We start from the raw sequence: 16493 nt of genomic DNA, 5'->3' as shown, positions 1-16493 counted from the left end.
TCTTTATTTCCTTCTGAGCCTTTCTCAGCACAGTTCTTAATGTAGTCTTTCTGCTGGTGGTTTGTGTGGGCATCTGAGCTTTCTCTGTTGTGCTTCTCAACATTCTTCTAACCTCTGTGTTGCCCAATTCCAGAGCCACTCCCACATTTTCTAGGTAGTTTTTACTGCAGAACCCACTTTCTGGGTACCAAAATCTGTTTTAGTTTTCTTTTGCTGCTATAAGAAATTACCACAAAACTAGTGGCATAAGCAACACAAATTTATTATTTCACAGCTTTATATGTTGGAAGTCCAGTACCAGGCTGTGTTCCTTTCTGGAGGCTCTAGGGGAGAATCCAGTTCCTGCTCATTTGGGTTGTTGGCTGGCTGTAAGCTGAGGGTGGTTCTCAACCTCTAGAGGCTATCACCTTCCTTAGTGCACGGCCCCTCCCTCTAACAGCCAGTGATGGTGGAGCAAGTTCTTCTGTCATATCTCTATGACCTACCCTTCGCTTCTCTTTTTCACTAAAGGGCTCATGTAATTAGATTGGGCCTGGCTGGATTATCTAGGATGTTCTTCCCCTTTTCAAGGTCCTTAGCCTTAATCACAGCTGCAAAGTGTCTTTCATCCAGTAAGGTGACACACTCACCAGTTTTGAGGATTAGGACATGGACATCTCAGGGGGCTACTGTTTTGCCTACCACACCAAATGCAGTTGCTTTTGACAGATGGGAGTGTAGTAGTTTTAATCTGCCCAGTGTGTTGGGGAGACATTAAAAGGCTAGGAGGAGTTAAACAGTGAAGCCACGGTTTTTTATGAAAACGTTAGCTTTTTCCCATCGAGCTCTCTGCACCTCAGCCTGGGCTTGTGTTCCCATAGCACTGTCTGCATTTCCCCCTCAGCCCTTGTACTGTCTTCCATGGTGTTTGCATCCGTCCATTACTTCCGTTCTCCTTGAATGGCCTGTGCCCTGAGGAGGCCTGAGAGAAGTTTGGGAGTTCAGTTGAATTTGAGGGGTAAGCTAAATTTTGACATTTACATAAGAGATGATATTTAAGAGTCAAGGTGGGAGAGACTAAAATCAGTTGTATTCTCTACTGGCTGGGTGCTAATTGACAAATTTATTTGTGCAGCTCCCTGGGAAGCTGAATGAATTGGATCATAATGGAGATCTTGCTTTAGACCTAGCTCTTTCCCGACGACTAGAGAGTATTGCCACAACGCTGGTTAGTCACAAAGCTGATGTGGACATGGTAGACAAGAATGGCTGGAGCTTGTTACATAAAGGAATCCAAAGAGGTAGGAAGAAGTGTATTTTATATTTTTCCTCTACAGGCAGTTTTATTTACATCGAAGTACTTTTTGAAGACTCTCTAACCTTATTCCACAGATTCTTAAAGGCTTCTTGAGTCTGTACTCACAGGGGCTCCATGATTTAGAATTTGTGATCAGTAGGTCAAGAGGGGAATGAAGAGCTATTGCCTGTGCCTTGTTGGTTAGGCTCTTCATAGTGTCAACAGGGCCCCCAGAAGAAAGGCTAGAAAGATGGTACTTTCAGAAGAACCTTTTACTTGTAAGCAATTGATTTGTTTGCTTTTTGTTGTTGTTTGCTTTTTAATATCTTTCTCCAGGAATTGTGCTAGGAAGACTTTACTCAAACATTCTTGGATTCGGAGTTGTCACTTTTACAAACTAGACTTCTGTTCTGTTATATCAATATGATAAAGTTTCATTTTGTTTTAGTAAAGTTATATTTTGTAGCTATAATCAAAAATTATAAATTGTAGCTGTATTTTGAGTACACAGTAGTGGGAAGAATAGGGAGTGATAGAATTAAGAAGAAAACATTTTAATGTTAATGAATTCACTGTTCAAGGGAAAAAAATTATCTTTTGGTTGTCTAGTTTTGTTTTTGTCTTTGTGCCTGTCCAATGTTCCCAACACCATTTATTGAAGAGACTATCTTTACTCCATTGTATGCTCTTGCCTCCTTTGTCAAATATTAATTGACAATAAAGGTGTGGGTTGATGTCTGGGCTCTCTGTTGTTTTCCACTGATCGATATGCCTGTTCTTATGCCAGTAACAGGCTATTTTGATTACAGTGGCCTTGTAGTATAGTTTGATAATCCAGTATTATGACACCTCCAACTTTGTTGTTCTTGCAGTAGTGATTTTTGACAGAGTGTGAAGCTATATAGATGTAGCATTCCATTATGGAATGAAAGTTTTCAAAAATGCCAAAGCCTTGCCCTGGCTGGGTGACTCAGTTGGAGTGTCATCCCATACACCAAAAGGTTGTGGGTTCGTTTCCCAGTCAGGGCACATAACTAGGTTGCGGGTTTGATCCCTGATCAGGGCATGTAGGAGATGTAACCGAATGATGCTTCTCTTTCACAGTGATGTTTCTCTTTCTCTCTGTCTCTTCCTTCCTCTGTCTCTAAAATAAATAAAAATATATTCTCAGGTAAAATGCCAAAGCCTTAATTTTGTAGAGAGATGGATGACTTGATTGAAGTACTTGGCCACTTTTTCACGTATGGACATCAAAGACAGAATATACTGGTTCCCCCACATCTTAATCATGTATATTTATCCTTTCAGTTCTGCATTATTACACTATTATTGTCTCTTCTACACTTTTGCTATTCACAAGTTGTTCCTACTGGGTGGAATGTAGTTACTTCAGATATGGTTCTGTTGCAGCTATGGTTTTGTCCTTTTTGGGCAAAGGTTTTAATAATATAAATATCCCTTTAAGCCATGTGTTAATGTTAAGCTTGCTGGCTAATGGAGAGGAAAAATTTGTTCATCGTTGGGAAGGAAATCCTTAGAGTACATCAGTTTCAAGAGCAGATGCATTTTTCCCAAGCACCACTATGCATTGTGCAAAGCCGTTGGGTGCTTAGCACAGGGTGTGTGTTCAGTGGGGGAAGTTTCCACCACACGGAATTATTCTTTCCCATACTGTTTAGTGTCTGAGATGTTTATTTTGGAAACAAATAGATATGTTACTATAAAAACAGTCTCAGAATTATGTTTCTTTCCTCTTAGAGAGTTAAAGATGAAAACATCTTTGATGAGTTATTAAATATTTTGGTGATTGCTTAGTTACAAGAATTGCCAAGAATTGGTGATGCATTCTTGATGCTTGTTTTCAGATGATTTAATCTACTCTGAATTTATCAGTTGCCTGCAAGCCTGTGGATTGCAATGTGGGTATGGTAAACTTTATTGTTGCTCACTCTGGAGAGTGTGGCATGGGGTGGTGGACACTGGCATTGGGACTTGGATGTACCAAGATTTGAATACCACCTCATCCACTTACTCTGGCCTTGGACAAGTCACTTAACCCCCTGGTCCCCTTTTTCTTATCTGTAAAGTGGGAATCATTTCTCTTTGCTGGTTGTTTGGAGAATGAGAGACAGTGTTAGTAGCATACCTTGCATGGTGACAGCCATGCTGTAGGGTCAGCCCACAATTCTTGACTGGGCCCTGAGTTGGAATGCCGCAACTCAGTAGTTCCAATTCCTGTAGGAGTTGTTTTCACTTTTCTTTCTTCAATTGAGGTGTTAACCTTACTTAAGAGTGAAGATCTTTCATGTATAAGATTTAAGTTTGGTTCTGGACACATCTATAAACGGAAGTCAGTAGGTCATTCTAATAACCAAGTGTACCAGTCAGTTTTTGTGAAGAATGAAATAGGCAGGCAGTGTCTGAGTGAGTCCGTAGGAGGTATGCACATGACCAGATTAGCTCAATCTAGGCAAGAAGGTGAATCCTTGCTTTTAAAAAATCTACTTCTTCTTGTACTGATTTTCCAGAATAGCCAACATTAGTCATTGAGTCGGTAAAATAGGATGCTCCTGTCTAACTATTTGTAGTAGATTTGCACATTATGCCACCAACGGGAGCAGCATGAGACACGGTTTGTATTAATTAAATATTGAAAGTTACTGCCCAGGCCGGTTTGGTTCAGCAGTTAGAGCATTGGCCTGAGGACCAAAAGGGTCACAGGTTTGATCCCCAGCCCCAGTCAGGGTCATATGAGAGGCAACTGATTGATGTGTCTCTCTCACATTGATGTTTCTCTTTCTCCTTCCCTCCCACTCTATCTAAAAATCAATGGAAAAATATCCTAGGGTGAAGATTAACCAAAAAAAGAAAGAAAGAAAGAAAGTTGCTGGCTGTTCCCTGAATAAAACTACTTTTATCAGGAAGCTGCGTTCAAATAAAAATTGTGTGTGGATTTAAAACATTTTCTTCTTCTAATGTTTTTATTTTTTTGAGAGAGAGAAACAGTGATCAGCTGCCTCCTGTGTACCCCCTACTGGGGATTGAGCCTACAACCTGAGCATGTGCTCTGACTGGGATTTGAATCAGGACCTCTCAGTCCATGGGATGGTGCTCAGTCCAATGAGCCACACTGGCTGGACTGTGGATTTTTTTTTTTTTTTTTTTTTTAATGTTAACTGTTTGGTTAAGACTATTTTTATGTGGACAAGTCATGATAATAATGCCTCAGGTGTTGTGAATGAGGTGATGAAGTAACTAAAACTTTTAAGCAGCAGTTTTTATTTTAACTGGTTTTGATAATCTTTCTAAAACGTATTAGACGCTTTCTGTTGACAGGAACTTTATAAATGGTGCTTTAGGTGTTTTCTAGCCCCTCCTTTTATTCTGTTCTTTTTATGTCAGTTGTCTTTTTTCTCCAGGTTGTGTACCTGTGGGCTAACTCTTTTAATGTAAAACATCACCACTTTTCAATTTCCAGTATTTCCTCATTAACATTTTGTGTTGGGGTGCACGTATGTAAGTACATATATATGTTTAAGTAAAAAACAAAATACTTTGGTTCTTACTAATAAAGTAAAAGCTATATAACTCTCTTAAGAGGATTAAAATATGAAAATTTTATAATTGCCTTCCACCTGAATCTAAGCATTGCAAGGTTTTCCTGTGCCCTTATCTCTGTGTGCAGTATTACCCAGTTTATCTTCTGTATGGATAGTATTATAAGTTTCTCATTAATCTATATTGTTTTGGTTTATTATCTGTTTATCTCTTAGTTTGGAATATATGCCAAGCTTAAAGGTAATGAAACCACATTCCACATTCCCTGGTATCTTAGAAATTGAATTTTTCATTTTAAAACTCTCTGTCCTAATAACTCATAAGTTTTCTTCTACTTCCAGATTGTAAGTGACTTTCTCTAGATTATTTTATTCCATTGCCAATGTACTGATTTTACGTATTCTCTCCTAGTCTGAATCTCTGGGGCTTGTTCATACAACACATTGTAGCCCTACTGTGTACATGGATCTCCATCTGTGTATACAGAGGCCTGGTTCAGCCCAGCTCCCTGGTATGCATGTTACCTGCTGTTTTCAGAGCTCTGTTGACATCCTGTTGTCTAGAAATCTAAGCTTTGGTCTTTTGCACATAATGTGGCTAAAGATTGCATTTCCCCCCACCCCCTAAGAAAAAAATTGGAGGCAGAAGAGTGAAAGTATTTCAGAATGGGTCAGTTCGAGAAATTTCAAGTTATCTTAAGTTGTAATTGATATGGTATTAGAGCCGGTCTATTAAGGTGGAACCTAATAGCCTTGACCAGTCTATTGACTTTCTTCTCAAACATTTCCCTGATGTCTGTTTTGTATAAGACAGAGGTGAATATTGTACAAAAACAAATCAGACATGGACTGATCAGCATCTGAAGGGCCTAGCCACCTCAGTGCCAGATCTCACCTTCTCCAGCAAGATGTCCCTTGGAAGAAAGTACATGGGAGGTGTTGAAAACCAGAAGATTTTGAAAATTCCATGTTCACTGAAGACCACATGAAACCCATACATTCAGATGAAAATGAGCACAGGTATATAGATGAGAGACTTCAGAGCTTTGCCACTCCTGAAATCCTAAGCCCCATTCTAGATGTTTAGACTGCATAAGTATAGTTGAAGAAGATGAAATAATATTGCAAGATAGAAAAGAAAACCTCTCATTAGTGACTTTAAGAGAAATTCATCTTTTGGAAGTTGTGATTTAAAGGAGTGTGCATTGCCCTGGCCGGTTTGGCTCAGTGGTTAGAGCGTCGGCCTGCGGTCCAGAGAGACCCGGATTCGGTTCCCGCTAAGGGCATGTACCTCGGTTGCAGTTTGTCCCTAGCCCTGGTTGGTCGTGCAGGTGGCCGCCACGCAATGTGTCCCTTTCACGTCAATGTTTCTCTCTCTCTCTCTTCCTCTCTCTCCCTCCCACTCTACCTGAACAAAAAAATGAAAAAATGTCCTCGGGTGAGGATAAAAAATAATAATAATAATAATAAATAAAGGAATATGCATTTACAGTATGAACAGAATTAGAAACAGATGTAAGTATTCTGCAAAGACAAAACAGATCAACTATGGAAAGAACACCATTGCTTATGATCGATACATTGAATAAGTTCCAAGGCACCTTTAATAACCTGGCATTCATCCCAAGACCGTCAGTGAATTTAAGAAGTACAGTCAATGATCTTGTGACTAGCAAATCAAGCTGGGAGGTTGCTCTGCATTTTTGGGATCTTCCAGCTAAAGAAGGATGTGATTTGCAAGAAATTAATTCTGTATAAACCTTGGTGAAATGGGGATGGAATCTACAGAAGGAATCTCTGAATCCCAGATGAAGCTCTTCTTGGGATGTACTCTGGCCTGTCAGGGAGGATTTGAAAGACTTCCCAGCTATGAGCTAATTGGGCTGCCTGGAGGCTACTGAAAGAAACAGTTACTTCCACCCAGCTAGAGTGTCTCAAAGCATGCATTGTGCATGTGTAACTGGATGATTTCTCAGTTAATAGTTTATTATCTTATGATGCATTGTTGTTCTTGCCTTATTTTCTTAAGAAACATTCATTTTATGTTCATTTCATTAATACATGTTTTGAATTTATAAACGGAACTAAATCTAAGGAATATTGAACTTTAGGTAATCTTACAGCAAACTTAATTGCTTAATCCCTGTCATCCTCCAAGTTAACTTGACAAGATACTCTAACTGATTTTCTACAAGTATTTTTAACATCAAATTGCCCCTTGTTCGGTTACTTGGTTCTGAATTTAACCATGTATTCACAGAGCCAATCAGCTTTTCTTTGTTGGTATATGACAGAATATTTTCAGAATTGTATATCTTTAATATCGTTATGAAAACTTAATTCTTGGCTTTTTGTCTGGACATCTGTCAAGGTAGTTCTTTTCCCTCATACAGAACACTAGACAAAATGGTAGTTTGAGCCATTGAAATGACTGGATCTTATATAAGTTACTCAGTTTCGCTTTGATATTTGTAAATAATCCTAGTTGGCCTCTTCTACTTATAATGTCCAAGAGTTAAGACTTTTATTTTTACATCCAGTTAATTTACCATGTGAATTGTTTTGTAACTAGCAATGTGTACAGATTCTGTGTTCAGATACCCAGTTGTAAACGTTTTGTTGTGTTTGTATGCAATGAGATTGAGAAAACAAAACCTTTGTAATAATAAATCAATCAGACGTGGTCTTCCTCTGGAGAGGAACCGGCATGCAAGTACAGCAGGTTGAGGGTATGTGTTGCTTAGGTGTAAACAGTGGTGAGGAATTGAGAGAGGGAGATAAATTGTGTTGGGAGAATCTTGGAACCCTTTTTGAGAGTTAATGATCAGAAGAGGCTTTTGAAGAATAGAAACCTGGTATATTGAATTGTGAAGTGATACTGAGGTGAGGGGGAAGGACAGATAACAGGTAATCAGAAATTGAATAAAGCCTTTTGAATTCAAGTGTGTAACTTTGTGATCTTAATGATGAGTTCCCACCCACAAGTGTCCCAAAGGATTCTGCTTTCAATAATGCATCCTGTTGTTCCTCTTCGTCTGCAGTTACTGACTGGTGCCTTTTTGAGGCAACATCAGCCAGAATAGCTTGCCTTGGCTTTCATCATATGTGACCATTTCTTCTATTATTTTTTTTCTAGGGGATCTCTTTGCTTCCACTTTCCTCATTAAGAATGGGGCTCACGTCAATGCTGCTACCTTGAGTGCCCAGGAGACACCATTGCACCTGGTAGCATTGTACAGTTCAAAGAAACACCCAGCAGATGTGATGTCTGCGATGGCACAGATTGCAGAGGCCCTCCTGCAGGCTGGTGCCAACCCCAACATGCAGGACAGCAAGGGCAGGTAAGTGGGGGAGCGAACAGACTGTTCTTAGCACATTCCCAGAATGTTATTTTATGGTGGCAGGTAACTTGCAGACAGGGACTTCATGTTCTTTAGTTTGTCATTTTTCAGTCTGATTTTTATTACAGTCACAAACATTCATTTGTTACGCAAATAAGAGACATGACCAAGGCTAGAGACATTTGGGGAAACCATTTCCATCCTGGGTAACTGAGGTCCTTGGATTTGTAAGCAATTTCTGTCATCATCAGAGTGGTCATGTATCTAGTTCAACTCCCACGAACCTTCTATCATCTTTGTTAGAGTTGCTTGGATACATAGAAGCGGAGTGCATCATCTCAAGGCAGTGTGTTTTATTTCTGTGAGGTCTAATGGTTGCGAAATTCTGTGTATTAAGTCCAGTTCTTCCTTCTTGTAAATGCTCCCACTTTAGACAACTCCATCTGCACAGCTTGCCACTTCTTCCACAGCATAGCCCTTTGCATGTTTAACAGTAGAAGTCGTGTTCTTTTTGTCCCTTCCCAGAAGTATTTAGTTGAGGGTTCCTTGTGGTTTAGAATCTAAGAAAGGACTGCTTGTCTTTGGGATAGCAGTGTGGGAGGCAGTGAAGCCACCTGAATCACCAACAACAAGTTGGGCTCATTTTCATCATAGCAGCTCAGTATTTTATACCTTTGAAAACCCTCTCAAAAAATAAGATTTCTGTGAAATTGTTCGAATAGGAAAATAGATTTGTGTGATGGACAAAATATTTAAATAAGATGGCTCTCCATGAACTCTCAGTATTGTATGATAATTATTTTATTTCCCAAAAATAATTGCATACTTTTTGCTTCTTTTGTTGATTCTTCACCTTTTCCCCCTGCTAGCTGCAACAAACTCTGGCAGCCTGTAACTCTGAGACAGATGCCAGTCTGGGGGACCATGTGCTCTGCAGCGGCAGTCTTTTTCAGGGCACTCAAGGGCTAAATAAAACAGTGAAGAGTGCTTACCTGCCACTTTAATCAGCTCCTGCCTGTTGCCACTCTGCGTGCGTTTGAGTATAACAGGATTATGGGAAGAAAAAATTTCTTTTCAGAATTGTGGCAGACAGGTAGGGGGAATATGTTTTTATTGATTTTTTTTTTTTTTTAGAGAGAGGAAGGGAGAGAGAGAAAATTGATGTGAGAAACATCCATCGACTGCCTCCTGTACATCCCCTACTGGGGATCAAACCTGAAACCCAGGCTTGTGCCCTGACTGGGAATCGAACCTGCAAACTTTTGGCGTACCGGACAATGCTCCAATCAACTAAAGTTTTAAAAATAAAAAAATATGTTGTTTTTTTTGTCTTTTTAGAAAGAGAGAGAAAGGGAGAGGGAGATAGAAACAGTGATGTGAGAGAGAAACATTGATTGGCTGCCTCCTGCATGCCCCCTACTGGGGATCGAGCCCGAAACCCGTGCATGTGCCCTGATCAGGAATTGAACTGGGACCTCTCAGTCCATGGGACGTCGTTCAATCCACTGATGTTTTGAACACTGACCAGACAAAAACTGATGTTTCAAAAGCATGAGTATATGCACAATCAGTTAACCATGCACATGGTTAAATCAGTATTTAACTGGAGAGTATTTATATTTCATCCCTTTATTGATTCTTACCCTTTTGGCTACTGAACAAAGGGTAACATATAAGCAAACCCATTTAAAAAATTTGTAATATCTTTTATTTAACCTAGGGTTCAGCAAAGTATAGCCTGTGGGAAAATTCTAGTCCACCACCTGTTTCTTTTTAAATAAAGTTTTTTTTAGAACACAGCCATGTCCATTTGTTTATGTTTTGTCCACAGCTGCTTTTACACTAGAACAGCAGAGTTGAGTAGTTTTGTAATTCATGCTGGATGGCCCACAAAGCTAAAAATATTGTCTGGTCAGTGTGGCTCAGTTGGTTGGAGTATCCTCCTGCACCCCGTGGGGTGGTAGGTTTGACTCCTCGTCAGGGCACATTCCCGGGTTGTGGGTTTGATCCCTGGACAGGGTGTGTGTGTGAGGCGACCAATCAGTGTTTTTCTCTCTCTCCCCCTCTCTAAAATCAATAAAAATTAAGCAACCTCTTTTCATTCTTTGATTCTTGATCATGGTTTTTAGGAAACTGTTTGCCAGGGTAGAAAAAGACACTGTTGCAGAGATGTGGAAGTTCTTGTGGATGGTGATTCTGCCTGGGATTCTAGTTGCCTCTTGCTGTGGTAATTGGAGCCATCCTGACTGACACCTCCTCTCCTTCATCCTACAGGACTCCCTTGCACTTGTCCATCATGGCCAGGAATGAATACGTGTTCAATCAGTTGCTGCAGTGTAAACAGTACGTAGGGAGACATGGAGAAATGAAAAAGCAGTTGTGAGGGTGGGATTGTGAGTGAAAAATAATTTTTAAGTGTTATTTAGTGTTATAAAATGTAATAAAAGTAAATTTTAAAAATAATCATTCATAAAGTATAAAGAGAAAGAATCAGGTTGTTGTCAGTACAGAGTGTCTGAAGAAGGTGCTTGCTATTCACATTGCTTCCTTGTTTCAGATTAGATTTGGAACTGAAAGACCACGAGGGCAGCACAGCTCTGTGGCTTGCGGTGCAGTATATCACTGTGTCATCCGACCAGTCTGTAAACCCCTTCGAAGACCTTCCTGTGGTTAATGGGACTTCGTTTGATGAAAACAGCTTTGCGGCCAGACTTATTCAGCGTGGCAGCAACACCAATGCACCCGATATGGTCACAGGTAAAGCATGGATCCCTGAGAGCTGATGCCCAAGTCTGGAGGCTCCATGAAATACTGTCAGAGTTTACCAAAAATTTAGAAACCAAATGACATGTTATTGTTAAGTATTTTGTACTTAATTTTAACTGTAGTGAAAGTCCAAGTTATTTTTATTTTAATCTTGTGCTTCCAAAAGTTTAGCCAGATTTTGAACTGTGTCCATTAATCTCAGAAATACTTCTGTTTATTTAATGCAGTGAATTTCAGATTTTTTGGACTTAGAACTCCTTTTACCCTCTTAAAAATTGTGTCCCAAAGAGCTTTTGTTTTGGTGGGATATATTTTTGATGTTTATTGTATTAGAAATTAAAACTAAGAAATGTTTTACTCTGACCAGTTTTGCTCAGTGGTTATATGCTCAGTGGTTAGAGCATCGGCCCATGGACTGATAAGTCGCGGGTTCAGTTCCAGTCAAGGGCACATACCTCGGTTGCGGTTCGTCCCCTGCCCTGGTTGGGTCGTGCGGGAGGCAACCAGTCGATGTGGCTCTATCACATCAATGTTTCTCTCTGTCTCTCCCTCCCTCTCACTCTATCTGATAATAAGTAGAAAATATTTTTGGGTGAGGAATAAAAAAAAAACCTGAGAAATTTTTTAAAGATGTATTAAAAATAATAACAAACTACCTTTCTGCCTTTGGACACCACCAAGTAAACATCACTGAAGTCTCCCCTCCCATAGTCATCATGTCTAGGTCAGAGTCTCCCAAAGAGCTCGGACAGCTGTGGACACTCTTTTTTGGAGGTTTAAGCTTTGAAACAACCAATGAGAATCTGAGGAGCCATGTTGAGCAGTAGGGACGCTCACCGAGTGTGTGGTGCTGAAATCCAGACACCAGGTCTCAGAGGCTCTGGGTTGTCATGGTGCCACTGTGAAGGACATCGATGCAGCCATGAATACAAGGCCACACGAGAAGGATGGAAGACCTGTGGAACCACAGAGGGCTGTCTCAAGAGAAGATTCTCAAAGACCTGGTGCCCACTTCACTGTGAAAAAGATTTTTGTCAGTGGTATTTTAGAAGACTCTGAAGAACATCACCGACAAGATTATTTTGAACAGTCTGGGAAAATTGAAGTGATTGACATCATAACTGACCAGGGCAGTGGCAAGAAGAGAGTCTTTGCTTTGTAACCTTTGATGACCATGACTGCAGACAAAACTGCCATTCAGAAATAGCACACTGTGAATGGCCACAACTGTGAAGTAATGAGAGTCCTGTCTAAGCAAGAGATGGCTAGTGCTTCGTCCAGCCAAAGAGTTTGAAATGGTTCTGGAAACTTCAGAGGTGGTCATGGAGGTGCTTTTTGGTGGGAATGACAACTTTAGTCATGGAGGAAACTTCAGTGGTTGAGGTGGCTTTGGTGGCAGCCACGGTGATGGTGGCTATGGTGGCAGAGGGGATGGCTGTAATGGGTTTGGAAATGGAAGCAATTTTGGAGATGGAGGAACCTTCAATGATACTGGCAATGACAACAATCAATCTTCAGAGTTTGAATCCATGAAAGGAGGAAACTTTGGAAACAAAAGTGTGGTGGTGGAAGCCAGTGCTTTGCCAAACCACGAAACCAAGGTGACTGTGGCAGTTCCAGGAGCAGCAGTAGCTAAGGCAGTGGCAGAAGGTTTTAATTACTGCCAGGAAACAAAGCCTAGCAGGAGAGGAGAGCTAGAGAAGTGACAGGGAAGCTACAGGTTCCAACAGATTTGTGACCTCAGCCAAGCACAGTGGTGGCAGGGCCTCACTGCTACAAAGAAGACATGTTTTAGACAACACTCATGTGAATGGGCAAAAAAATTTGAGGACTGTATTTGTGACTAATTGTATATGTAATACAGTAACAGCGACTTTCAACCACTGTGCTGCAAGAATTTTTAAAACATGCAATACCTGACTTTAGTCAAAGGCACTGACCTTTCTTTCCTTAGATTGCCAAGTAAAAAAAATAAAGATAATAACCAACACAACACTAGCCATCAGGTGTGAATGAATCAAAATTATACCTTTAATTTTTTTTGTCAGATTGGCAAAAAATATATATTTTTGGTGTGCTGCAGGATTTTAGTAATTAGTTTGGGTGCCATGAGATCACAAAGGTTTAAAATCACTGGTGTAACAAGTTTAGTTTCTGTTCTGTGGAAAGTGCAATGCATTCCAACAAAGGGTTTTAATATAGTTTTTTTTTTTTGCACCCATGTTGTTGATTGCTAAATATAATAGTCTGATCAGGACACTAAATAAATGTGTCTTTAAAAATATTAAATAACAAACCATTATATGTTAACATTTTTTTATGAAGAATACCTTTCGAAACAAAATTTCATTGGAAGAATGCCAGTTTCTTATATTTGTATCTGTACTCAAACTTTTGAGATACGCTGTTTTGGTTAAAGTATATGAAGAAAATATACTTCACAAAATTATGTAGCTGGAAAAGGGAGGCCTATTTTAAGAGAGTTTTTAGATAATTGTGGATATATTTCTTTGATACTTCAGCAAGCAAATTTCATCAAGTAATACCTTTTTTAAGGTTAGTTGCAGTGTGGGATCTGAACTTCTTATAGTGTATTATATTAAAATCATGGTCCACTTGTGGTTCGAATGGATTTTTTTCCCTCCGTGCATGATTTTGTAACATCATGCCTTATTTATTTGGAAAATACTGGTTTGCTGAGTTATGCAGCTCTTTCAAGTGTTCGTTTTATTTCAGAATCGTGTTAATACCACCACTGAGATCATCAGAAAAGTCTTTCATTATTAAGAATCTGTCAAACACAGTTGCAGATAAAAGTTTTCCAAAATTCCAGTTTTTACCAACAAGATCGAATTTATCATTCGGTACAAATTGTTTTTTTTAGCGAGACATGTTCAGCCTGGCTGGTGTGGCTTAGTGGATTGAGCGTTGTCTCATGGACTGGGAGGTCCTGATTCCCAGTCAGAGCGCATGCCCGGGTTGCAGGCTCGATCCCCAGTAGGGGGCGTGCAGGAGGCAGCCGATTGATGTTACTCTCTTATATCCATGTTTCTTTCTCTCTGCCTCTTCTCTCTCTCTTCCTCTTTCTCTAAAAAAATTTTTAAATTAAAAAAAAAGAGAGAGACAAGCTCATTTTGTTCATTTTCAAGAAAATGTCTGCCAGATACTCATGTTTGAATGCCGTAGTTTGTTAAGCAGTCATTCTTTCAAGTAAAATGGTGTTCATGCAAAAGGCTGCTAGTTCAGCTTGCAGCTTAACCAGTCACACAAGTGCTTTTCCTCGAGACAGCTATTGTACTTGTTACACACAAATGTAACTTTATGTATATTTCTTATTTTGTCATATAGAACTTTGAAGATGTGCACTCATTATTGAGATATAATAAAGTTAGTAATTTCTAATGCTTTATCAAGGATCAACTTAAGTTAAGGTGGCTTTTTTTTTTTTTACTATGTGCATGCTGGTGAAGATTACAATGACTATGAGTACATTTTGAGGCCCTGTCTTGATTTATATTAAGGCTCCCTAGTTTGAGTCACCATTGCTTTTGTACCATGTGTGCAAATGTCAGCACTGTGGGGAAAAGCAAATAGCATCAAGTATTATTATGAAAATAGTTTGACCTCATGGGCCCTCTGAAAGACTCCCAAGAATCTGTAGACCACACTTTGAGAACCACTGTTTTAATGTGATTATTTTCTCCAGCTGACTAAATAAAACATGGGGATATGTTAAGGAGAGGGATCCCATATAATTCATTATTGAATACTAACTATATGAAGCGTGGGTAGGTGCCACTAATGAGGGAAATTGGCTGAAAAAGATGGATATTAAACAGCCCTTACCCTAAAAGAAGTTACTAACTAACTTTAAATGTTAGATGAAATCATCCCTCTGGATGACTTAAAAGCTGAAAGCAATGGTAAAAAGCTATAGGACAGGGAGTACAGAAGAGCTGTGTTTTAGACTAAAGACCTCTGGAAATGAGATAGTTACTAAGTTACTTTTTATTTATAAATGTGTGTTGGTTATTGTCATAATTGTATTGATTTCTAATTTAATTACACTTATGAGTGTGGTGTGTAAGAGATTGGTTCTTTGATATTGAGGATTTACAATTAGACTCAAGTTTTTATGAAAGTTTAATGTGTACTTGAAAAGAATGTGCATTCTTTGATTGTAGAATGCAGCACTCTCTGTTTATGTCCATTAGATCAGGCTTGTCTGCTGTGCTGTTCAAGTCTTCCTCATTAACACTAACTGCTTGATCTGTCTGTTTCTGGGAGGTGTGTTAAATTTTCACTATGCTTATGGATTTGTTCATTTTTCTGGCTAGTTCTGTCCATTTTACTTTATATACTTTGCTTTGATACATATTCAGGATTATTTTTTCCTTGTTCCATTTTTTATTATACATATATAGCTTTAGACACTGTTTTTCAATATCGCAATGATGTTTTAATAAGTCGCAGGTTATCTTGTTTTGTAGGGAGGTACAGGTATCCCTGCTTTTCAAAACTTTGCTTTATGCCACTTTGCTTTTACGAAAAACCTACATTAGTATCTGTTTTCACTAAAAGAAATATAAAGAGGATTTTTATGTTAACAAAAAAGGGCAAAAATAGCATTCAGCACATTTGTAGCAAGGTGGACATACCCCAAGCAGCAACAGTGGCACTGTTCTCGCTGCACGTTAGTGTTTTGTTTTAAGTTTATGTGTCGCTTATTATGATTTGATAGGTTCTTTTTGGGGTCCAGGAATGCTGAAAATGTTTTTCACATGAATTAATGGTAGTTGCCTTTTCACTTTACACCATTTCAGCTTACGAAAGATTTGATAGGAAACCTGCTTTTGCGTAGCAGGGGGAAACGTATGTGAGGCAGGTCTTGTGTACACCACAGTGACTGCAGAAGTGAAACGGGACTCTGGTTAGGAGTCTGAATTCGAAGACTCAGCTAGAGGAGGAACCACCTTCTCTGAGGGAAGAGGAGAAATGGTATGAAAACAAAGCAGTGCATTTCATTATAAATGTATATCCCATTTCTTCGCCTTGTTTTTATTCCTGGTATTTAATTGAGGTTTCAAATAGCATAGATGTAGAACATGACATTTTGTATTTATCCAAAAAGGAAATAGATTTTAGCAGAAAGAAAAACATTCCTCTGGGCTAAACCATTTCAAGACAAAAAGAAGGAAAACAAATTTTTTTCCTTTTATTTATAAAAGAGTGATAATGCTAAACAAAACATTTCTAAGCCAAGGACATTTAAGGCCATAGGAGTAAAATAAATATTTAAAGGGCATTTTCTGGTAGCACTTTAACTCACAATGTCTTCAAAATAGACATATAATCCAGGCACAGACAATCCCTCCACCCACCACCCCCAGGGACATTTGGCATCACCTCTAATCATTATTTTTGAATCCTCACCTGAAATATTTTGCCATTTATTTTAAGATAGAGTGCGGGGGGGAGAGAGAAACATATCGATGTAAGAGAGATACATTGATTCATTGCCTCCCACACGACCCCAACCCAGACCTGGGACCA

General features: G+C 39.2%; 1 protein-coding gene and 1 pseudogene across 3 annotated transcripts in view; both read left to right on the top strand.

Moving 5' to 3' along the window:
- ANKFY1 (ankyrin repeat and FYVE domain containing 1) overlaps positions 1-16493 on the top strand; it is an 80925-nt gene that overhangs the window by 41424 nt on the left and 23008 nt on the right. For all 3 annotated transcript variants that reach the window (XM_036267802.1, XM_036267801.1, XM_036267800.1), the window contains 4 exons: positions 1115-1280; positions 7970-8174; positions 10449-10517; positions 10732-10931. In XM_036267802.1, coding sequence (XP_036123695.1) covers positions 1115-1280; positions 7970-8174; positions 10449-10517; positions 10732-10931 — 640 coding nt within the window. The remainder of the gene's footprint in view (positions 1-1114; positions 1281-7969; positions 8175-10448; positions 10518-10731; positions 10932-16493) is intronic.
- Positions 11596-12846, top strand: LOC118633792 (annotated as a pseudogene).

Source organism: Molossus molossus, unplaced genomic scaffold (assembly GCF_014108415.1).
Source record: "Molossus molossus isolate mMolMol1 unplaced genomic scaffold, mMolMol1.p scaffold_m16_p_19, whole genome shotgun sequence".
NCBI classification, from domain to species: domain Eukaryota; kingdom Metazoa; phylum Chordata; class Mammalia; order Chiroptera; family Molossidae; genus Molossus; species Molossus molossus.
This window is presented reverse-complemented; position numbering and strand designations above follow the sequence as displayed.